The sequence below is a fragment of the Heterodontus francisci genome, chromosome 2, assembly GCF_036365525.1.
Source record: "Heterodontus francisci isolate sHetFra1 chromosome 2, sHetFra1.hap1, whole genome shotgun sequence".
In the NCBI taxonomy this organism is placed as follows: Eukaryota; Metazoa; Chordata; class Chondrichthyes; order Heterodontiformes; family Heterodontidae; genus Heterodontus; species Heterodontus francisci.
In genome coordinates, this window is record NC_090372.1 from 11793231 (window position 1) to 11818592 (window position 25362).

Sequence of the window (25362 nt, forward strand, 5' to 3'; positions counted from 1 at the left end):
TCGGCACAGACTCGGTGGGCCGAAGGGCCTGTTTCAGTGCTGTATCTCTAAACTAAACTAAACAAGGGAACAGCAGTGGGAAAACAATGGACTGGCTGGACAGGCAGCGACAAGAAAGCAGAGAACAAGGGGCAACTGATCAGGCTTTTGTACACTTATATTTGCTCAGGGAGGAAGGAGTTGCCCAGGGAAGAAGAGCAAGCCCAGATGAGTAAAGACATCCAGGATTAATAATTCGACTGTTCCTGGCTAGACCTGGTGTTCTTAATCCTTATGGTTCCAGCTTTTAGTCACCTGGAGTCTGTTTGAATCATGAATTTATCATTACATATGGTGAAGGGAGTTTGACAAAAGGTGCAATTCTTCTAGTAAAATGACAGGCTGTCTGTAGAGGTCAATAATCATATGAAAAATCATCTTGAAATGGCTACTTCTGAAAGGTGTCCTAGTTTTAAGTAACGATTCAAAGTCAGCGTGCAACACTGCAAAAAGCATCTTAATTAATTATTAACATTAAGAACACTCTCTTCAGACTTCGTGGAGTGTCTAATTAATCATTTCGAGTTCCATTTACAAAAAGGGCAGAATCATTAACTATCAAATATGGAAAAAGTGCAGTGAGACAGGCACCAGTCCATTTTACTTTAGATGTGGCATATGTTATTTTTAGGTAACTGCTAAACTTTCAGAGTGTATAGAGTTTAGAGTTTCTCGTGACAATCTACAATTTGTTTCTATAATAGGACCTTGCCCCTATAAACCAGAAGCTGTATCTTGAGGCACACATTCAAGTGGTTTTCAATTAACCTGATTAGATTTAATCAGCTTGCTGGCTTTACAAGGGTCTCGTAATGCGCTACCAAACTCTTCAAAATGGTGTGTGCCAGCACAAAACCCACAGGTTTAGACACTAAAGTAACTAATTCTTCCTTTACAATTAAATATTAAGTATAATAATTACAAAACATTAAAAATACAATGTACATACAGTGAGAAAATCTGGAATGGGTTAGCAATTCTTTTTATAAGGCTTGCTTCTGTATCACATAGGAAGGAAATGAATTAACCAGTAGATGATTTAGGAGAATGAATCTAGGCATAGCCAGATACATTTTGAAGATGTTTAAAGGTAGGTTGGGAAGCAACAAAGCAAAATTAAATAGGTTCAGGCCAAAAGGGCTGAAACCTCTGTCACCAATTGATGAATGTTGGGAGGAGTGGGTGGGTGTGCAGGAGCCCAGCATGTTAATTGTACACCAATTGGGTGTTAACCGTATTCAGGTGGTGAGTGTTGACTGGGTGCTCACCTGTGCTCATATGTATAGCAGCAGATTGAAAGAGGGGTGTTGTTTGGAGGTGTATGGTATGCAAAGTGTGTCTCTGTATAAAGCCTAAGTTCCAGTGCTCTATCCTTCACCACTTGGCTATCCGAGTTCTAACAGAGTTGGAAGACAGAAACACATGGATTGAGGCATAGGACTGGAAAAAATTGCAGAGATAAACTGGAATGAGAGTGTTGAGGCACTTCTAAACAAAGACAAAAGTCTTGGATGCAGTGTGTTGGGAGCTAGTGAGTAAGGATGTGAATAGAAGCGCTTTTGGCAAGTTGGGGTTTGTATAGGGCAAAGTTCAAGAAGCTGATGAGGGTATTTGAAGTTGAGCCCTGAGGTAATAAAAGCAAGGATAAAGATTTGAATGGCAGCGGGGATCAGATGAGTGTGTAGGTGATCAATGTGGCAGAGGTAGAAATAATGCCATCTTAGTTATGGATGAGAAATGGGATTTGAAGTGCAGTTCAGGGTCGGATGGGACACCAAGGTTGTCAACTGCCTGATGAAATGTGAGTGAGCATCCCAGGGAGGTAGTTAAAATTCAGGAACAGAGTTTTGGTGGGAGCTGAGTAAAGATTCCTGATTTTAATCTCTCCAGTGTTAAAGCTAACATTCTAATAGCTCTTTTAATGCAGAGATTTTCAGGCAAACTCAACAAACTTTGCATATTTATAACCAATTAACAAAACAATTCAGTTGCCATCGATGCAATGTTGCATACACTGCGTTAATTGTACAGGGTTTTACTAAGACCACATCTGGAGTACAGTGTGAAGTTTCAGTCTCCACATTTAAGAAAGGATATACTTGCATTGGAGGCGGTGCAGCGAAGATTCCTAGATTGGTCCCCGAGATGAAGGGGCTTGTCCTATTATGAGAGGCTGAGTAAATTGGGCCTATACTCTCTGGAGCTTAGAAGAATGAGAGGTGATCTCATTGAAACGTTCAAGATCATGAAGGGCCTGGATAGGGTAGACACTGAGTGATTGTTCCTACTGATCGGGGAATTTAAGACACGGGCACAGTCTCAGGATAAAGGGCCAATCATTTAGGACTGAGATGAGGAGAAATTACTTCACTCAAAAGTTGTGAATCTTTGGAATTCTAGAGGGTTCTGGATGCTCCGTTGTTGAATATATTTAAGGCTGGGATAGATAGATTTTTGGTCTCGCAGAGAATCAAGGGATATGGGGAGCAGGCAAGAAAGTGGAATTGAAGCCCAAGATCAGCCATGATCACATTGAATGGCGGAGTAGGCTCGATGGGCCACATGGTCATCTCCAACTCCTATTTCTTGTGTTCTTGTATCTGAGAATCTATTGATATTTGTCAAATCTGGATCAAGCATACAAATCTTCACAGTGAAAAACATTGCTGCTAATTAAATCCAGGAAATGAAACGATTTGATCTTTTAATCAAAGATACTCTGATCTTTATGTAAATGAAGCAAGTAATTCAAACTTTCTTATAGAAATTATAACTGATGCTGGGATACAGAGGTTCACTTCTGTACTTTCAGCCTTCATTATCCAAAAGATCTGCTGTGATCCAGAAAACAAACACTTTTAAACTCTTAGTTCTTTGTTAGATTTGCAATATATCTCTAATGAGATTTTGCTATTAGGAGCATAACTTTTTCTATTTAGTCTTCTGCATCATTAAATTATGTCCCATTAGTAATGACAAAATGTGGTATGGGTAAAGGGGTTTACTGATTGGTAAAGAACTGTATCAAAAATAAATTGCACAAATAAGGAGACTGCTGTATGGCTCTGTGTTAAAATCTAATCGTATTGTTTGGCAGCTGCCACGTTAGAAATCAGGATAAGATCTTAATGGAATAAAGTTACACTTTCATGAATACTCGATAATGATTGCATTAAAGAAATTCACGATGACGCTAAAAGCCACGAGGAACAGAATTAGAGTGGTATCACAGTAGAGTGTTACCGAGTGTTACAGATATGGGTATAGTATGGGAAGGTGGAGTTGAAATAGAAAATTCAATGTATTGAATGGTGGAGCAGGCTCAAAGGGCCAAATGGCCTACTCCTACCTCCCCTTCTTATGCTGTTAAAGCTGTAAAACAATTGAATGTGGGTCTAAATTATGCCATAAACTGCAACAGGAAAGCTTAAATTGTTTATAATCTCAATGGGGACTGTGTTATAGTTTTGTATTTCATAGATTAAGCCAGTGTTTATCTACCCTTACAGCCACTAATTGATGGTAAATACACATTACACCTGTACTAATCCCTAAAGACAGCTGTCAGGCTTAAGTACACATCACCCTTGCATACACTCCTACTGAATTCTTCCTGAATCAGGTCAAGCTATGTCCATGTTACCCTTGTATATACAATCATAGGACAGATGTCAGGCTAGTACGTGTCACTCTCCCATTTACTTCTGAAGGACTAATGTCAGGGAAGTATCTATCACTCCTTGTACCTTATGCTATAATGTTCCCCTTTAAAAACTGTCAGTCTTAAAAACTAGACAAATAATAGATATAATCAGTGTGCTGTTTATGAAAAGACAATTATAATTAACAATTATCTGCCCTTTCATCAAGCCCATTCTACATTATGATGAATACTGGAATTTGCAGGACTGAAGTAATAATGGAATGCACTCTCTGTTGAATACCTTGCCTTGGTGGAGCTGGAAGCTTTCTCCTCTGTTGCCTTGAAGAATCAATGGTCTCTGCCTAAAACAAAACATAAAAGGTACACTCCCACCATCAAGCCAGTTTAACAGGAGATGTTCATTATTTGACTTGCAATCTCAACATCCAAGCTGTTCTTTTACCTTCACATCCGGCTGGTTACGTTTCTTCAGCAATCGTTCGCAGGGAACCACATTTAAACCTGCCACATTCAGAGCTGAAATTCTACGTTCAATATCTGAAACCTGTCAAATGGATAATTGATATACAACATCATATCAATTATTAACAATAGAACCAATAGAGTCACTACCGATAAGTGCTACAGTTATTAGCTGTTTTATAAATTTTTCTTCAAGAACCCAGGCTGTTTACCTCTACAAAAATCTCCTTCAGCTTGGACAGTGAATGTGATCACATATTATATATTTTATTTCTGACTTTCTGATAAAAACTATGCAGGAGACGTTGCATTTCTAAATTTCTTGTACAATAAATCTCAAATCCACACATTCCCTTTTTATCAAGGCCTGCTTGTGCTCAAGTTGACAGTGTGTAACCACAGTGTCTTTCTTGACCTTGAGATGATTTTCAAACCTCACCTCCAGTCCACCACCAAGATATTTCCATCTCCACTATAGTGCCTGTCTCTGTCCCTACCTTAGCTCCAACCCCATTCATGCCTTTGTCACCTTCAGACTATACATTTCCAATGCTCTCACCTCAAGCTCCACCCTATACAACCTCCAACTCATCCAGAACTCAGCCATCCACATCCTAACCTGAACAAAGTCCCATTCATTCAACATCCCTGTTTCTGCCAAGTTCCACTTACTTCCTATTCTTTAGTGAATCGACTTTGGATCTTCATCCTTGTCTACAAATCCAAGCAGAATTCAACATGCTCCTCCCAAACTCTGCAACATTTTCTAGTCCTATAATATACTCTCTCAGCTTGCACTCTCTCTTCTATGTCAGTTTCCCCACTCTCTCTGCTTTATCATTGATGGTAGACCATTGAACTATTTCACTCCTACAGCCTGGAACTCTTTCCCGGAATTCCTCTGCCTTGTGAAGTTACTCTCCACCCTCAAAGCCAGTAAAGTACTTTTGAAGTGTAGTCACTTTAGTAATGCAGGAAAGTTGAGTCATTAAGTGGCGTGCCGAGAAAAGTAATACATCCTTTTGCTAATCCAGAATGAATTATTATTTCTCTTACTTCGACCTCAAAGGTGGTTTGAGGAATCAAGTCAGCTCTGGATCAGCATCCACGAAGGAAAAGTCTACCAACAACAACAACGTGCATTTCTATAGCACCTTTAATGTATTATAACATCCCCAGGTGCATCACAGGAACGTTATCATACAAAATTTGAAACCGCGTCACATAAGGAGATATTAGGGTAGACGACCAAAAGCTGAGTCAAAGAGGTAGGTTTTAAGGAGTATCTTAAAGGAGGAAAGAGACATACCAGGTCAAGATGAGCACCAGCTCTTGTACTTTTCATATGGACTGGGTTATGAAGTTGTCATGAATTACAGACACTACATTATATAGGTATCAGCCTCAGCTCAGTGGGTAGCACTCTCACCTCAAGAGTCAGAAGGTTGTGGATTAAGTCCCGCTCCAGAGCTTTGAGCCACAAATCCAGACTGATGCTTCTGGTGGAGTATTTATGGAGTGCTGCAGTGTTGGAGGTGCTGTTTTTCACATGAGACTATGAACTGAGGCACTGGCTGCCCTTTTGGGGGATGTAAAAAAAAACCCACGCCACTAATTCAAGGAACAGCAATGGAATTCTTCACGGTGACCTGGCCAATATTTATCCCTCAACCAACATCAATAAAACAAAGAATCTGGTCATGATCTCATTTTTGTATGTGGGAGCTTGCTGTGTGCGGCCGTGTTCCCTAAATTACAACAGTGACTACACTTCAAAAGTACTTCATTAGCTGTAAAGTGCCATGGGACATCCTGAGGCTGTGATAGGCGCTATAGAAGAATAAGGGCTGAATTTTATTCCGGAGGCAGGCCAGAAAGCTGGGGGTGACCCTGTCTCGGCCCTCAGTTGGACCCCGGGTGAAATTCCATAGCGGGCAGCCAATTAACTGCCCGCTGTCGGAGACACCATCCCTTTAAGGCATAAGCTCCCACCTCCAGAGCTTCTGGCCAATCGGAGGGCCAGCAGCTCAGCAGTACCAGCAGCACCACCAGGAATGGTGGCTATTGCCAGTACTGCAGGAGGCCCGCAGTGGTGAAGATGGAGGAGATTCTGGGACGCAGGTAAGCGTTGTCGGGGTTGCCAGGGCCAGTCAGGCAGGTCTCGATGAGGATGGGGGGGGGTGCTCCCCTGCTGCGGGGCAGCCATCGCCTTTGGGCATGCGCCTTATGGATCACGGATTGCCCCCAGAGGAGGGAGCCTCCCACCCCTCCCCCCCCCCCTCACCTTGAGCCCACTTGGAGGCAGCCAGGCCCCACCTGGCAGTTTCTCCATATGGCGGCAGTCACCTACGATGTTAGTTAAATGGGAGCGGAGGCGGGAAACTGTCATTAGGTAGTCATTAGATGACTCAATTGGTCTTAGGTGGGAGGGCCATCCTCCAACCTCCCTGCCGCAGAGAAAATGGAATGGGGGAGGCACGCTGCTCAACATCACCCCATGCCACTTCAGGTGCCCATCCACCTCCATTCCTGACTCCAAGGGCAGGATAAAATCAGGATAAAATCCTGCCCTAAGTCTTTCTTTTTTCTTTTATTACAGGATTTTAAATCACCTGGATTTTCCCAATGCTTGGAGTTACTCATTTCAAAATAACTCCCCTGCTGACACATACCCTTTCTATTTCTTCGCAGAGCAAGCAATTTTGTGTTCACCTGATAGTCTGTAGTATACTCCTCGAGTTACCTTTTGTTTTGTGTATTGAAGATGTGTAACATGAATAGCTCATTATGTAACTTTCTACTTTGGAACGATATCAAGGATGTCAACGGGGGCAATGACTTTGCCACTTTTACTACTGACCAACCAACAGCTTCAGCATGATAGGACAACACAATTTCACAGAGCTTCCCATGGTTCAGAGGGTTGTCAACTGCTTGTTGACTTGTGCGCAATACCGTGCCCCGTATGACTTGATAGTGCATTTAGCACCTACCTGGAGTTCCGCTTGGTGAACCTGTGCAGCTGCAGTTGCCACTTGGTCCTCCAGATCTGCAAGTTCCGTTTCAGTAGTTATACTGTGAATGCTACGTGCACAATCCTCTAGATCATTCAGTTGTCCCTCCAGACTATAGACAGTGCCCGCAGTTATGTAAACCTATAAAAAAATAAGACAATTGCGTAATATGAGAGTTTACCAGTGATTCACCATGTTAAAGACAATTTCAGTGAATATCTGAATCATGGTTGCGAACAAGCCATATAATAAACACATTTAGTGCTGATTACAATAAGCTGGAAGCTCTAGTGGACAATCAGGATGATCTCCAGGGAAATTTGAGGCCAAAATTCCTTAAAAGAGAAGTTAAATATGCGATGGGACTAAATTCAATGTAAAGTTTTATTTTTAATCATCTCTTTTATTATCTGCATGTCTGTTTATATCAATGCTTCTTAATGATTTAACCTGTATTAACCTGTCTTTTCAATGTTGGTTGTATACTGCAGGACTTGGGTTTTCAACTTCGCGTCTTAATAAAAATAGTTACTCAATCGTACTTAAATAATGTCAAATATTTCTAATAAAAACAGAAAGTTCTGGAAACAATCTGTAGGACGTGCAGCATCCGGGGAGAGATAAAGAGTTAAAGTTTCAGGTCGAAGATCTGACGAAAGGTCATCGACCTGAATCTTTACCTCTGTTTCTCTCTCCACTGATGCTGCCTGATTCATTGATGTGTTTCTAGAATTTTCTATCTTTATTTCAGACCTCCAGAACCTGCAGTATTTTGCTTTTGGTGGGGTATTTCTGAGGCCAGGGAGCAGAGATTTACTCCCCAAGTATGCTTTGAATTTTCGAACATTATAAATGGTGCATTCCACTGAATTTTCAATGCTTCTATCCTTCACAATTGATAGACTTTTAAAATAAAATAGAAAAAACAGTTGGGTTTGCAACAAACTAACCAGACCCAAAGCTGTCACAGAATAAAAGAAATAAAAAAAGAGATTATTCATCATCTCATTGCTGTTTGTGGGACCTTCCATTGGCTGTTGCGTTTCCTACATTACAACAGTGACTTCACTTCAAGAGTAACTCATTGGCAGGAGAGGGTTTTGGGACATCCTCAGGTTGTAAAAGGTGCTACATCAATGCAAGTTATTTATTTAGGGTGCCACATTCAAAAAGATCTTAATTTTTGCACAGGTTGCTGATGTGGTTAACACAGGCCCCTATTATCCTGATGTTCATGTCTGACCTCTATTTTGTTGTTAATTTCCAATTTTGTATCCATTAATTTTTCCTTCTGGTTTAGTTGAAAACATTGTTGTGAAAGTATACTTAAGCAATGTTTAGATAAAGTCCCAGTTATTTAAACTGCACTGACTAGCCGCGCCACAAAAAACCTTACAGAGTATTATTTACTGCCCTTACATTTTCCTCCAGTTTAGACAGCTGCTCTTCAAGTTTCACTGTGTCCTTCCCTATAGGAGTTCTTCCTGCACATGACTCTGACAGGGACTCACTTTCCCCTGTGGCCTCCCCAATCAGACCCTCCGTGGCATTGATGACTTTCAATGCCTCTGTTGTAATGTTGCACAGAGAGATGGCAGAGTACTTCTGTTTGGTTGGAACACAGGAAGAGACGGAGATAACAGTGATATTAGTAAATAAATGTAAGTTCATAAATCATAAGTTAATAAATTAAATGCATCAGTGAACAAAGAAACAGAATGTAGGAATGTTCCAAGGTAAGATTGTGGGTTGGTGCAGTACAGATTAGTGTTTAAAAACATGCATACTGATGAAAGCTTTATTATTTCTCTTGTAGACTTATGTATAGTTTACTGTAGAACATCCTACTGGAGTAAAGGACTCTGATGTTCTTCCATACCTGCGTATGCTGCAAAGATTGAATTAAGCAGCAGGATTTGGGGTTTTGGGTTGAGACCTCGACGTTGGGGTCAGATGGGGGTCCCGACCGCACACTGTGTCGGGTCAATGAGTGACCAGAGAGCATACTCACCGTCCAATTAAGGACATCAGGTGGGCTCTCGAAGTTGCAGAGCCAATAGGAAGCCTTCCAGCACGGAGGGAGCTGCAGCCTGCCGTTGCAGGTAAGGGAGAGAGAGGGCGCCTCTGTCGTGAGATGCCCTCTCAACAACTTTTAAAACTTTTGAATTCAAAAATGGTCACAGCTGCCGAGCCACCGTGGCAGATAGGGGGGTGGCGTGGAGGGCCTCACAGCCTGCCTGGAACACAGGCCCCCTGCCCCACTCCCCTCCACCCCCTCCCTTCCCTCCCCACCCCCCGGTCTGCCACTGGAGGCCCACAGGTTGCAAGCCGGCGGGCAACGTGAAATTACACAGCTGTCAGCCTCCAAATCGGGGTGAAAATTCAGCCGTGGATGTCACAAAAAAAACTCAATTCTTTGGTACAAGTGTATGATCTGTAGTAAAACATTTACCGACATTTAGAAATAATGAATTGCCTCTTGTTCTATCATAGCTACAGTCTAATTTTCAGAGTAGCAATTTGCTAACTATCCCACTTTCAGATGACTGTCCTGGGTGCAGTCATTCCCCTGATATGTGTACCTAACATTATATTAATGAGCAACAAAGGTGACATTATGAGGAAATTGTGACTGTTCCTGATTGTCCAATCACAGAAATAAAGCAGTGTTGTTAACACAACTCAAGTGTGTCTCTAACACTATTTCAGACTGTTTTTAAAATAAGTTAAAACCAAATCCTCCCATATGCTAAAAGTTTTGTCCTCAGTGGAACTGGCCTCCATGTTGTTTTGCCATAATCTAAGCCTAGATTTAATTTTAAAAAGCAGCAAATCTGGCTAATAATTACTTGCTTACCTGGATGTCCATATGAACCCTTACAATCATAAGTAACATCATTCAGAGATAAAAATGCCATCATCAGTAATGTAAATCCTCACTTCCCACATTGGAAAACAGGGGATATGAAGACCCTGGTTTATCATTGCCAATACGAAGCCTGTGACAAATTTCAATTCATAGTTCATAGAGTTTCTAAAATAGGTCGAGTTAATCTGCCTTCCCTTACAAAAATTCAACATTGGGAGTCACAGACACCAGGGAAGATGCTAACCTGTCCCCCCTGCACAACCAGGATGGTAGTGGCTAGAAAATGACATTGAGCCATTTATGTGGGAGCTCCAGTGCTGCCATCTTGGGTAGGGTCCTGAGATTGGCCGCCAAAGCATCCACTTTTGTTTCAGGCGGGAGGCCATTTGTAATATGCAAATTGGGATCAGATCGTATATAGGACCCTGATTGCAATTCATTGAATACTGAATGATACAGTACAGAAGGAGGCCATTTGGCCCTTCGTGTCTGTGCCAGTGCAAGTGTTGTGAGGTAACATAGGTGGAGTGTGTGTTGGGCGCTGTAACAAGTGTTCCTTATGGGAACCGCTGGATGATACTTAGAAAATGGCCGGGGAAATGCTTAATATTTTTATTTGATGGGTCAAAAGGGACAAGAGTGCTCCTCCTAGGCTGACACTCAGCCTGTCCAAGGTGCCTTGCCCAGGTTCACCTCCACTCCCCCTCCCAGGTTCTATCAGCCAACAGTGTGTGGACTTGCCGATTTCCCACCCTTCCATATCCAGTGAGCTGCAGCCAGATGTCCGCTTGGCATCCTCAGCTCACCGGTGGCATGCTTCACTATGGCTCTGGAAATACGTGGCATGACAGGCAGGCAGGCTGCCCACCCATTGTCCACCTGAAGTTAAAATGTTCCTATCACGGGGAAACCAGTTATGCAAACATTAGTAAAGTCAACAATCTCTTTTAGTGGCTGGAGCAACTTACTTGAAATGACAACATTGGAAAACTGGCAGCCAATGGAAGAGACGATTTGCTATCTCTATGAATACTGGACCATTAGGGGAATCCATCACAGCGGCAATGGCCGATTAGGAGAAATGTACACAGGAAATGGCTAAATCAAGACATTAACACCTCACCTCACAGAAGTGATATCTGTGAAACTCTCAATTGGTTATTTCATTTCAAAGAAATGCCTGTAAAATGAATCATGTCGCCAACTATGAACCAAAACTCTGGCCCCCAACCTTTAGTTTTGCTAAAGCTCCATGGCTAAACTGGATATCTTATCAAGCATGTCTACCAAGAGACAAACATCATTGCTTTAAGTCTAAAAGAGAATGCTGGCTCTGAAAAGGATGTATCAACCTTTTGTGAACTAATTACATTTTAATAGTTATTGTGGTATCTCAGTATATTGCATATTGGATAATCTGATGAATGGCTTTGATGTGTGTTGACTTGATGGTATATTATTTTTCAACTAAATATCGTGACAGTGAACTAGAGGATGATTGTAATGCTAACCCACACAAGGCCACAGGCTTTGGCTCAGAGGGGGTTCAGTCTGTTTATGGAAAAGACTGTGGACACAAGGATGTTGGGAAAAAACCTGAATTGTAACGAAAGCCTTAGGCCCCCATGTGACAAGTATTATTAAGACATGCCATGTTATGGAATCAAGATATTTACTTTAAAGGTATCTAGTTGTTTGAATTTTAAAACAACCACACATGCAAGCATGCAAATTTTCACCCAATACCCACAGTCCTTGCTCACTTCATTGACCTGTGTGCTTCTTGTGGAAGTGGAAGAGGACGTTTCACAATCAGACGCACTTACATTGGTCTTGCTCACCATAAGCATCAGGCCCACCTTTTTCCCAACTAAAATACATCATCATTTCCTGAATACATTGGGCTGAATTTTACAGACCCCCCTGATGTCGGGGGTTGTGGCGGGTGGGGGGGGGAAGGGGTGTGGGTGGGAGGTGGGGACTGGAAAATGACTCCGGCAGAGGCCCCTCACGGTGCCAGGAAGGCCCAGCCTGATACTGCTGGTGGCGGCGAGACCTCGTGGTGGTGGTCTCCTGCCACTCGGCGATGGGAGCCAAATTTACATATGTAAAATAATGTAAACGAATGAATAAATGACCTGCCCCCACTTCTGCCATCCGTTCCGGAGCGATATTGGTTCCGGTGGCCAGCACACCTGCACCTTCGGATCCCCATTTGAGAGCGAGAGAGAGAGCAAGAGAGAGAGAGCGAGAGAGAGACGGGGAGCCTCAGCGGGTAGCACTCTCAATCCCTGAGTCTGAAAGTTGTTGTTCAAGTCCCACTCCAGACACTTGAGCACTTAATCTAGGCTTGAAGTGTGGATGCAGTACTGAGGGAGTGCTGCATTACTGGAGGTGCCGTCTTTCAGATGAGCTGGTAACTGAGGCCTGGTCTGTCCTAGCACGTGGATGAAAAAGATCCCATTCCACACTTGGAAATACAACAGGGAAGTTGTGCCTTGGCCCTTGAGAAGCATTGTGAAAAGAGATTATCTGGTCATTTATCTCATTGGTGTTTGTGGGAGCTTGCTGTGCACAAATTGGCTGCTGCATTTCCATCATTACAAAAGTAACTACACTTCAAAAGAATTAAAAACATTTTGAAGCATGTGAGAAAGTGACGTTAATGTAGAAGTTCAGCCATGATCTTCTTGAATGGTGGAGCAAGTTTGTGGGCCTTACTTTCTTATATAAATGCAAGCTCTTTCTTTCTTTGGGTTTTGGATCACCTGGGGGCGGGAGTGGGGTGGGTGGTTGTGTATACAGAAAAAACTTTGGGCAGCAAGGAATGCCTAGATCTGTATCATCCTGTTTTACCATCTTTTCTCCAATGAAAACATGGGATCACAGAATGATTACAGCACAGCCTGTCATGTCTGTGTCAGTTCTCTGCAAAGCAACTCAGCTAGTCCCACTCCCAGCTATTTCCTCGTAGCCCTGAAATTTCTCTCTTCAGGTGCTATTCCAATTCCCTTTTGAAACCTCCCATTGTATCGGATTCTACCACACACTCAGGCAGTGCATTCCAGATCCTAACCACTCGTTGCGTAATAAAGTTTTCTTCCCATGTCCCGGTGTTTTTTTTTGCCAATCACCTTAAATCAGTGTCCTCTGGCTCTCGACCCATCCGCCAATGGGAACAGTTTCTCTCTATCTACTCTATCTAGGCCCCTCATGATTTTGAATGCTTCAATCAAATCTCCTCTCAACCTTCTCTTCTCTAATGAGAACAACCTCAGCTTCTCAAATCTGCAAAGTCCCTCAAAAAGTCCCTCATTCCCAGAACCATTTGTGTAAATCTTTTCTGTATCCTCTCTCTAATGCCTTCACATCCTTCCTAAAGTGTAGTGTCCAGAATTGGGCACAAGGTTCCAGTTGAGGCTGAATCAGAATTTTATAAAAGTTCATCATAACTTGCTTGCACTTGTACTCTATGCCTCTATTTATAAAGTCCAGGATCCCCTATGTCTTTTTAACCACTTTCTCAACCTGCCCTGTCACCTTTAACGATTTGTGCATATCTACCCCCACATTTCACTGTTGCTGCACCCCCTTTAGAATTATACCCTTTATTTTACTTTGCCTCTCCTCGTTCCTCCTACCAAAATGTACCACTTCGTACTTCTCCGCATTAAATTTCATCTGCCACATGTCCGCCCATTCCACTAGCCTGTTTACGTCCTCTTAAGTCGATCACTATTCTCCTCATAGTTCACAATACTTCCAAGTTTTGCGTTCATCTGTGTTCCATTCTGTCAGCTCAGAAACCATTCCTGGAAATTTCTGCCGCAGGTGACCCGCAGGTGATGTAGTTACAAAGTGGTTATTTAATGTTGCATGCGTTTATATTATCCCGGAAAACTGACAACAAAATGCTCCAAAAGTTGCTGCAGGTATTCAGAGAGCTGACCTACAGTCTGTTCTTCCAAAAGCCCATCTAATTCCCCGGCTTAAATTACTCCGAAAACTGTTCACGTTATTGTGCCATGATATATACATAATGTGGAATCTCTCGGTTCCTACATTATCCCTAGGGGGCAACAACCAATTGTTTAATGGTTTTGACCTCATTGACACTGCAGCCTGGGATCTGAAAACTGGACGTGAAACCTCCAGTTCCTGAGAGTTTCACTTGAGCAGCTCCGGTGCGAGCTTCCTCGAGATTTCTGGCCTTGGGTTCAATTTCCACAGCAAATTTGTTGTCAAAGTGCAGTGGAAACCTTGCTGAGCATGTTATGTTATATTTTGTAATTCTCAAAATTAGTGCAAGTTTACAAAATTAACAGGCATTGAGCAAGATAACGACCAAAAGGATAAATATAATAACAGACAGCTAAATCGTGTACAGAAGATGTGGGGCAGTCCAAAACGAAGGGGCATTAATATAAAATTGTCACAAACCAGAAAGAAATTCAGGGGAAACCTCTTTACTCAAAGTGTGGTGAGAATGTGGAATTCACCATCACGTGAAATGGTGCAGGTATAGATGCATTTAAGGGGAAACTAGATAGGCACGTGAGGGAGAAAGGAATAGAAGATTCTGTTGATTGGGTGTATGGGAGGAGGCCCGTGTAGACCATAAACACCAAATGGATACACTGCAACCAGTTTACACTCTAAAACTTACACAAGCACCACCACCTTTTGGTGTCTATCTTTCAGCCATACATCAATCCAGCCCAATACCTTGACATCTATCTTAGGAGCACATCTCTTGTGAATCAGTATGTTATGTGGGACAGAGTCAAACGCCTTCCTGAAATCCAGGTAAATAGGATCACGTGTCTCACTCCATCCATCGGATCTGTAACCTTCTCCTGGAAATCCAATAAATTGGCCGGACACAACCTACTCTTTCTGAACTAATCCTGGCTCTCTCTAAATCAGACTCTGTCCATCCAAATGATCCCTTATGTTATCGCTCATTAAAGTTCCAACTCTTCTCCTACAGTTGAGGTTGAGCTTTCGATTTGGACATTTGAAGGTTCATCACTTGCCCCTTTTTACTTAGATTGGGGGAGGGGGAAGAGAATGGGTGTCTCATTTGGTACATTCCAATGAGCTTCAAAAGCCATCAGGAAGATGATATTCAACCTCCTCAGCCAGCTTTATCAATGTTCCTGGATGGAAATTGCCAGAGTTTATATTATGTAACCTACACCTTTCTACTATGCTTCCTTTGTGATACTAAAGGTAAGTAATTTCATATTAACTCCAAACATTTGGCATTACACGTTAAGGTTCAGTGGCATTTCAGAAAATGTACAGTGTGCATTAGCCACAGTGGTCTTCAGTTTGCATTATTACATCCAAAACCTCTGTCTGTCCATCATATCCTTTTACCTGGATGTTTAAATAACTTGTTTGGCAGTCTCAGGTTGTACATTGATCTTTATTTTGTAACTGAGAGATATATATACACAATCACTGTCAGCTTCTACCACTTGAACTCTGCTCCTAAGGCTAACAAAATAGGATGACTTTAGTTTTGTAACTGAGGCCGTATTTCAGAAAGACCAACACTGCAGCTGCCTTTATGTTGTAATTACATCACCTATGTGCCTCAAAAGTTGGAAGTTGTTTCACATTAAGATTCTAGGAATCACAAAACTGCAGCTTATTTGCGTTTGTGATCCAGCCACTGCGAGTGAGATGGTGGAATATTTTACTTTTACTGATGGATATTTTGAATTTAAGAAGTAAATGATGTTTCTCACACATTGTAATGCCATACTATTACTAAGCAGGGTTTAACATTATTTCCTTTTTAAAAAAATATAAATTTATACATTATCCAAATTCTCTGCTCTTTTTCAATCTGTCCCCTCCCTCTTGCCATGCTGGGACCAGGACAATGGAAGGCTTGTCTGGACCTCTCAATGATGGTTATGACTGATCATTCAATACTAGTGAAAAGCTCAACGGGATTTGGGGTGGGGGAGGGAAAGCGTAATGAGTCAGTGATTACCACTGAATAACAATTTTTGGTCAGGGCACACTTTCGCCACAGTAATTAGACTGTGAATATATTGTCCTCTAAGTATCAATTAATTCTTTATGAAAAGACAAAATGACAAAGTGTTAAGTTGTTGGATGTGGCACAGATCACTGTTTTATTTTTTTTGGGACATCTTTCTCGGGTGCTGCACATTTGGAAACAAAACAAAAATCAGTTATGGCTCCCCCACTGGCTTAGCCGTTTGAGGCAGCAGGTATCTGAGACATATACGCCAGGGTAGATCTATATATAATCTTTGGCTTCTGTTGAGTTACTATATTTCAGCTGGGGAAATAGCAAAGGAACAGCAATTTGCCTCAGTAATCCTGTCTGGCAAGGAAAGAAAATCAAACAAGGTTCCCACTTCTGATTGCTGCCTTGCTGGAAATACCGGGATATTTACTGGGAGGCTTGCATGGTAACGAGGTCCGTCATAGCACATGGGAAACCCAGTAAGGTTGAGGACATGGAGGTCCTGCTGAATTTATTATATTTTTCTTGTATTTCCCACCTGGCAACTGACAGTCCCCTGCATTAGCAATAGCTGGGCAGGGGTCAGAGTGGGGATTGGTGGGGTCAGCCATTTAATTTACCCTGCTTTCTATTGTGAATGGCTGCTCTGTTTGCCTCTGCCAGGATGGAGTGGCTGATGTTAGTAACTCAGCATATGGGTAAATTGCAAGAACAAACCCACGGATTAGCGCTCTGCTCCAAAGCACTGTACCACCCTTTGAATTCACAATTTCAACAAAAAGGAAATAAAGTATAATGCACCAAAAATAAATACGCTGTTACATTAGGACTACTGGAGATCAAAGAAAGGACCCACCATTTCCCTCCAACAACCAAGTGTTTCCAAAGGAGAACAGGGCAGAAAACTGGCCCTCGAGACAGAATTAACACACAAATCACGGGGAAATGAGTGAAGTGAGGACTCTCCAGCCTGAAACAACTACTTCAGAAGCAGGCAGTTATGAAAACGTTTCTTTCAGTAGTCACCAGAATATTGCATAGGGCTGTTTGAAGATCAAAACAGATGCTGGTGACCAGAGATATTTTAAAAAAGAAATCAATGTTACTCAACGCCAACCTGTCACCTTTCTGAACACCGCAACTCATTTATCTCGCTAATTGGTGTATGAGAGGTACTTGAAGACGTTTCACATTCTGTTCCTTTTTGCATGTAGCTTTTATGCAGGCTTAAGAATAACAGACACAGACAATATGACTCATCTCTAGTATTACTTATTGTTCAGTATCTGAATGCTCAGTCTTAACTCATGGTGACATACATCCGTACGATCGATTCCCCGCTAAATTAATAACTTGCTTGCCAAAGAAGTTTTTATTTAACTTATCAACAGCATCAAAATGAAGCATTGTTTTGTGTACTTTTTTAACAGTTAGATAAAATTTGGGGGTAGATATTCTGATCGATAATCCATGCACTGATGCTTAATGTGCTTATGCTGCATTACCTTATTCGCTTGTTTTATAGAGAGCTAATCCATTTATGTACAATGTCCACAGATGAAATTTGGTGATTGGAATTGCCACTCTTTGCAGGAGAATTATATGTAAGATTGCACTCTCCACTGTTCTCACCATCATAGGGTTGTTTTCCTTAGAGCAGAGAAGGCTGAGGGGGCGACCCGATTTAGGTATACAGGAGAATTATATGTAAGATTGCACTCTCCGCTGTTCTCACCATCATAGGGTTGTTTTCCTTACAGCAGAGAAGGCTGAGGGGCGACCTGATTGAGATATACAAAATTATGAGGGGCATAGATAGGGTACATAGGAAGAAACTTTTTCCCTCAGTGGAGGTGTCAATAACCAGGGGGCATAGATTTAAGGTAAGGGGCAGAAGGTTTAGAGGAGACTTGAGAAAAAAATTTCACCCAGAGGGTGATTGGAATCTGGAACACACTGCCTGAAGGGGTGATAGAGGCAAGAACTCTCACAACATTTAAGAAGTATTTAGATGAGCACTTGAAACGCCACAGCATACAAGGTTACAAGCCAAGTGCTGGAAAATGGGATTAGAATGGATAGGTGCTTGATGGCCGGCACAGACATGATGGGCCAAAGGGCCTGTTTCTGTGTTGTATAACGCTATGACTCTAATAATCACAATGGGGATGATTTTTGTTTTCACCATCTGGGCAGTAAATGGCCAGAGTGAATCAGTGCAAATCAGATGTGTTCTACAATGGATGGGTGAACCACTCCACCATGCAGCGAAGACCAGTATTCACCCAGAGAAAGAAAGCACTACATGGGAAGACCCATTCTGTGGCCACTCTGAGTGAGATTTCCAGTTGAAAGGCAATGGTGCACTGCTTGGCCCTGCTCTGGATTGAGAATGCCTAAACTCATTATCTGGATTTGAATCCAGATCCCAGAGATGAGGGGTCACTGACTAACCCATTGTGCCTCCCAACTTGAAGTTTTAATACTGTTACAACAGTGCTTCTATATTTTTTTGTTAAGTTTTTTTTGAGGACTCATGTATTTTAGAATTATGGTCATTTTTTTATTTGGGAAAACTGAAAAAGATTTCATGAATGTTTCCTTCACTGGGGTCATTGAAAGGACACTGAGAGGGCTTGGTTCGTAAACAGCCCTTACTGGAAGTCACCAGTCTTCAGATAAAGACCAAGCATGGGCTTTTTGACTTGGAGAAGATGTTTACATAGAAGTGACAGGTCAAGATTAACAGGGATCAGCAGGCTTGACTCTTGAGATTGTTTTTGGTTTTGCTTTGGACAATCAGTTGGGGTTTGGACATTGTTTTGAAAGGAATCATTAAGAATCATTCTGGTAAAAAAAAAACTCAGTTCAGCCTTGTTCTATCTCTTTGAAAAGCCTGCCAGCTTTTCCATCTCTTTGAGAAGCTCTTAGAAGTGAGTGTAAAAAATAGAGAAATTGATGCTACATTCCTCCTGAAAAGCCTACCAGAAATCCCTGTTGCCACGTTTCTTCTGGAAAGCCTGCGGAACTGATCCTCAACGTCACCAGAAAATAACTGTTCTAGGAAGATCCCAGAGACAGCCATCTATGCGTATTTGGGACGCCACACCAAAAAGGGACAACTGACATCTCTCCATATCTTCTCTTTTTTTCTTCAAGAAATAGGACGTATTTGACCAAAGTATTCTTTTTTGTGTTTTTTTTGTAACAGAGCTCTAAAGAAAAAATCTCTATTTTGCGGTTAACCAGCAGGTGTGTGTGTGAATGACCAGCTAAGGTAAAAGGGAACTTTCATATTTCATTCTGTATTAATGCTTTGCTTTGTTACTGATTAAGTCTTGTTTTATAATAAACTGATAATTTTGTTGCTTATTAAAGAAACCTGGTTGGTATATTTTCTTCTGAGATAAAGAGTAGAGTCTACGATTGAATGTATTGGTAACTGGGTAAACATTTAAATGTATGTTGTGACCTGAGGAGAAGTGGAACTAGAGAAAGACAGTGCACTCCTCCTGCCTTGGTTGTAACAATACAGATTCTGAAAGCTGGTTCTTCACTATGAAAAGCACAAATAACCATACTCAGCAACACTTGCCCCTGCAGTTAACTCGGCTGTATAAACAGAAATAGGGAATAACGGAGAAAAAGAAAAGGGAGAGAAAAAAAAGACAAGTATGTATGAACAAATTTGAAATAAAGGAGAGACAAATTGATTTCTACCATAGTGATGGATGGATTGTTTGATTTTCAAAGCAATGCTAGCAGGAGCCATATTTTCACTGGCTGTTTGCATCACTGTGAAGGTAGATTTAATAATAAAGGCATGCCTCTTTATTCAATGTGAGCAAGAAACACTGTTTGTCAAATTGCCACTGCTAGTGTGTTGTTTAATGATTGAAAATTGGTGACAAGGTAGCTCTTTTCAATGATTACAATGTGAATGGAAACACAACCAGGGAGACCTCCTAACCAGTTTTCAACAGGACAGTCAGGCTGTGGGAACGAATATCTAGTAATCTAGAAAGAAATCCCTGAATGTTACAAACTGGGTTCCTACATGGGCATATAGTAGAACTGGAGCCACCTGAGGTACAACTGGCTACCAGAGTTTCATTTAACTTTCTGACAAAAGGTCAATGAACTGAAATATCAACTCTCTTTCCCTCTCCACAGGTGCTGCCTGACCTGTTGAGTGTTGCCAGCATTTTCTGTTTTGATTTTTAGTTTAATCTTACAATTTTACCCTTTTATTTTGGCCAGGCTATACAGCTGCTTCTATATTATCATCAATGCCAATCCTTCCTAGCCAAAAAAATCCCACCTTTCTAGATGATTTCCCTGCGACAGAAACAGCTTGCCACTTTCGAAAACACATTTCTATCAGTGGTGCTGATTGCTTGGTGCTGGATTCCATTCCAAGTTTGTAGCTTATTTGTGACTGAAATTCTCACACATACAATTTGCTGTCTGTAGACAGTCCTGGTCATTGTTGAGATACTTTTCAAAAGTCAGGTCTTAAGAATTATATTAGCTTTTGTTTTGTTCAATATTTCTCTTGATTTGTTAAAGTGCTTAAACAGTGAGCGATAACGCCATTGTAGCAAACAAAAATGGAGGGGTCACTGAGCTCAATACTGTAAATGAAAGGAATGAATAGATGGTTGAACATCTATTGGTCCAGTACAGCTGGGTCAATGGCTGCAGAGCTTATTTCTTGACAGACAACCCCAGTGCCTTACTGCTGGTAGGAATTGTTAAGGAACTTGAGACTTATTTCTGGCTGACTGGAAGAAAACATGCATTTAGAATCAATTGTCTTAGCCTCAAAACCATGCTTTTTGCTTCATGGTGAAGGTGAAAGCAGACAAGCACCTCACAGCACAAAGATTGGGCAAAGAAATGCCATCAACAAATGCAGTTTAAAGAAAAGTATTCATTAAAAATGAATAATAAAAACAGAAATAAACAGATATTAAAATTGGAACATAGGGGCAGGAGTAGGCCATTCAGACCATCGAGCCTGCTCCGTCATTCAGTACGATCACGGTTGATCATCCACTTCAATGCCTTTTTCCCACACTATCCCCATATCCCGTTATGTCATTGGTATTTAGAAATCTGTCAATCTCTTCTTTAAACATACTCAATGACTGAGCTTCCACTGAGAATTCCAAAGATTCACAACCCTCTGAGTGAAGAAATTTCTCCTCATCTCTGTCCTAAGTGACTTCCCACTTATTTTGAAATTGTGACCCTTGGTTCTAGATTCTCCAACAAGGGAAACATCTTACCTTATTCTACCCTGTCTATCCTTTTAAGTATTTTGTAGCTTTCAATGAGATCACCTTTCATTCTTCAAAACTCTAGATAATACAGGTCCAGATTCCCCAATCTCTCTTAGAACAGTCCCACCATCCCAAGAACAAGTCTGGTGAACCTTCATTGCACTCCCTCTATGGCAATAATATCCTTCCCAAAGTAAGGAAAACAAAACTGCACACAGTACTCCAGGTGCAGTCTAACCAAGGTTCTTACAACTGAAGAAAGACTTCGCTACTCCTGTACTCAAATCCTCTTGCGATAAAGGCTAACATACCATTAGCCTTCCTAATTGCTTGCTGCACCTGCATGTTCGCTTTCAATGACTTATTGACAAGAACACCCAGGTCCCTTTGTACATCTACACTTTCTAATCTCTTACCATTTAAGAAATACTCTGCACATCTATTCCTCCTACCAAAGTGGATAACCTCACATTTTTCCACATTATATTCTATCTGCCATGTTCTTGCCCATTTACTAAGTCTGTCCAAATCCCCTTGAAGCTGCTTTGCATCTTCCTCACAACACACATTTCCACCTAGTTTTGTGTCATCTGTGAACTTGGAAAGATTACATTTGGTCCCCACATCCAAATCAATGATATATATTGTGAACAGCTGGGGCCCAAGTACTGATCCCTGCGGTACTCCACTAGTCACAGCCTGCCAACATGAGAATGACCTGCTTATTCCTACTTTCTGTTTTCTGCCTGTTACCCAATCCTTAATCCATGCCAGTATATTACCTCCTATCCCATGTGCTTTAATTTTGTTAACCAACTCCTGTGGGGGACTTTATCAAAAGCCTTCTGAAAATCCAAGTATACTACGTCCACTGAGTCCCCTTTATCAATTCTGTTAGTAACATCCTCAAAAAACTCCAACAGGTTTGTCAAATATGATTTCCCATTCATAAATCCATGTTGACTATGCCCAATCAGGTCATTATTATCCAAGTCCATTTATCACATCCTTTAGAACAGATTCTAGCATTTTCCCTACTACTGATGTAAGACCAACAGGTCTGTAGTTCCCTGTTTTCTCTCTCCCTCCCTCCCTTCTTAAATTGTGGGGTGACATTTGCTACCTTCCAATCTGCAGGAACCGTTTCAGAATCTATAGAATTTTGGAAGATGATCACCAATGCATCCATTATCTCCATAGCTACCTCTTTCAACACTCTGGGATGTAGAATATCAGATCCCGAGGACCTATCAATCTTCAGCCCCATTAATTTCTCCAATACAACCTTCTAACTAATGCTAATTTCCTTCAATTCCTCATTCCCCCTAGTCCCTCGGATCTCTAATGCTGCTAAATTTCTTGTATCTTCCTCAGTGAAGACAGACACAAAGTAATCATTTAGCTTCTCTACTATTTCTCTAATCCCCATTATAAATTCTTCTGATTCTGCCTGTAATGGACCCACATTTGTCTTAGCCAAACGTTTCCTTTTTAGGTACCTATAAAAGCTTTTACAGTCCATTTTTATGTTTTTTGCTAGTTTACATTCATATTCTATTTTCCCTTTCCTTATCAGTTTCTTGGTCCTCCTTTGCTGTATTCTAAAATCCTCCCAATCCTCAAGTTTACTACTATTTCTGGAAAGTTTATAGGCCTTTTCTTTTAATTTTATACAATCCTTAACCTCCTTTGTTAGCCACGGTTAACTGCCTTTTCTTTTCGGGTTTTTGAAGGAATGTATAGTTGCTGTAAACTATGTAATAATTTTTTAAAGACTATCCATTGCCTATGTACTGTCATACCTTTTAATGTATTTTCCCAATCCACCTCAGCCAATTTGCCCCTCATACCATCATAATTTCCTTTGTTCAAATTTAACACCCTGGCGTCAGATTGAACTACCTCACTTCCAAACATAACGTAAAATTCTATCATAGTATGGTCACTCATCCATAAAGGTTCTTTTTCAACAAGATTATTAATTAGTCCTTTCTCATTACATAATACTAGAACTAAAATAGCCTGTTCTCTAGTCGGTTCCTCAATATATTGCTCTAGAAAACCATACCTAACACACTCCAGAAACTTGTCCTCCACAACATTAGTGCTCATTCGGTTTACCAAGTCTATATGCAGATTGAAGTCACCCATGATTACTGTATTACCCATGCTACATGCTTCTCTAATCTCCTGATTAATACCATGCCTTACACCACCACTACTGTTTGGTGGCCTATAAACAACTCTTACCAATGTTTGCTGCCCCTTGCTGTTTCTTAGCTCCACCCAAACAGATTCCACATTTTGTTCTTCCGATCTGAGATCCTCCCTTACTAATGTACTGATCCCATCCCTTATTATCAGCGCAATACCACCTCCTTTTCCTTTTTGCTTGTCCTTCCTAAATGTCGAACATCCTTGAATATTCAGTTCCCAGTCTTGGTCATCCTGTAGCCACGTTTCCGTAATGGCAATTAGATCATACCCATTTACCTCTATTTGGGCCTTTAAATCATCTACCTTGTTGCGAATGCTGCATGATTTCAGGTAGAGTGCCCTTAACCTTGTCTTCTTGACATTGTTCTGCATTCTAAGCCTAGTTAATGCTCACCTTTGTTTCACCTGCCTTCTAATGTTGCTTGCTACATTTCTACATCCTGTTACCAGCTTTACTTCCTTCCAATTTGATGTACCCCTCAGGTTCCCATCCCCTAACAAGTCTGTTTAAACCCTCCCAAACAGCACTAGCAAATCTCCCTGCGAGAATATTAGTCCCGGTCCTGTTAAGGTGTAGCCCATCCATCTTATACAGGTCCCACCTGCCTCAGAAAGCTGATGTCCTCCCTCCTACACCAATTCTCCAGCCACATGTTCAATCAATCCACCTATTCATATTCTCACTAGCATGTGGCACTGAGAGTAATCCTGAGATTACTGCTCTTGAGGTCCTGATTTTTAATTTCCTTCCTAAATTCCTAAAATCTGATCCCCAGACTATCGAATCCCTTATCACTATTGCTCTCCTGTGCAGTTCAGCCACCCGTGGTGCCACAGACTGTGCTCTGGCTGCACTCCCCTGAGTAACCATCGCCCTCACCTATATCCAAAATCCAAGCAAGATAGACTCAAGGGACTCTTGCACTGCCTGCCTGGCTCTCTTAGAATACTTGGCGGTCGCCCATTCCCTCTCTGCCTGCATGCTCCTAACCTGCGGTGTGACCACTTCCCTATATGTGCTATCTATGTAGGCCTCCACCTTGCAGATGCACAACAGTGACTCCAGCCGCCGCTCGAGTTTTGAAACCCGGAGCTCAAATTTTGGCAGCCCGTGACACTTCCTGCAGATGTGTTCGTCCAGGACACATGATGCATCCATTACTTCCCATATACCGCAGGATGTACATTCCACTTGGCCGAGCTGACCTGCCATACCGTAATTTTAAAAACTATTGATTACAATTTGAATAAATAGAATAACTTACCAGTTACTCACCAATCAGCTTCTTCCCCTGTACCAAAGTAACAGCCAGCTACTGGAGACTGTAAGAAGGTAGAAAAAGAAAGGAGCACCTCCCTCACTGAACTCCTTCACTCACCAAATTCCAACCTTGCACTCTGTGCACTTAAAGTTGTACTCAGTGCAGACCAAACTGCACTGAGGAAGCCCTGCTTTTATACTTTCTGAAAAACAACTGATTCAAGCTTCTGAAAACCAGTTTAAGCCAGTTGCCGAAATAACCAGATGCAGATGCTCCCAAAGAGCTTCTATACCCCTTTTTTAAGGCTGGAATAAAACGTAACTTCTCTTAACTTAAGGAGTAATTTTTAGCTAACTGCTAAATTGAAGAAAAAACTAGACTTTAGATAGAAATTAACTCTTAAAACTCCTTCTTATACTCAGCAGCTCTCAGTGCAGACAAATAGGGCTGGATTTTAAGGAGCCGTCAACGTCGGGTCTGTGGTCAGGGGGGCCTGAAGATGGCCCTAGATGAGGCCCGCCATGTACTTCGACGCCAGCA

General features: G+C 41.6%; 1 protein-coding gene across 1 annotated transcript in view; it reads right to left on the bottom strand.

The window, feature by feature from the left end:
• The window catches only part of myripb (myosin VIIA and Rab interacting protein b), a 439089-nt gene that overhangs the window by 11925 nt on the left and 401802 nt on the right, over positions 1-25362 (bottom strand). Inside the window, exons 13-16 of the mRNA XM_068049915.1 lie at positions 8599-8784; positions 7159-7320; positions 4146-4247; positions 3984-4044 (exon numbers count right to left, since the gene is read on the bottom strand). Of these exons, the coding sequence (XP_067906016.1) occupies positions 3984-4044; positions 4146-4247; positions 7159-7320; positions 8599-8784 (511 nt within the window). The remainder of the gene's footprint in view (positions 1-3983; positions 4045-4145; positions 4248-7158; positions 7321-8598; positions 8785-25362) is intronic.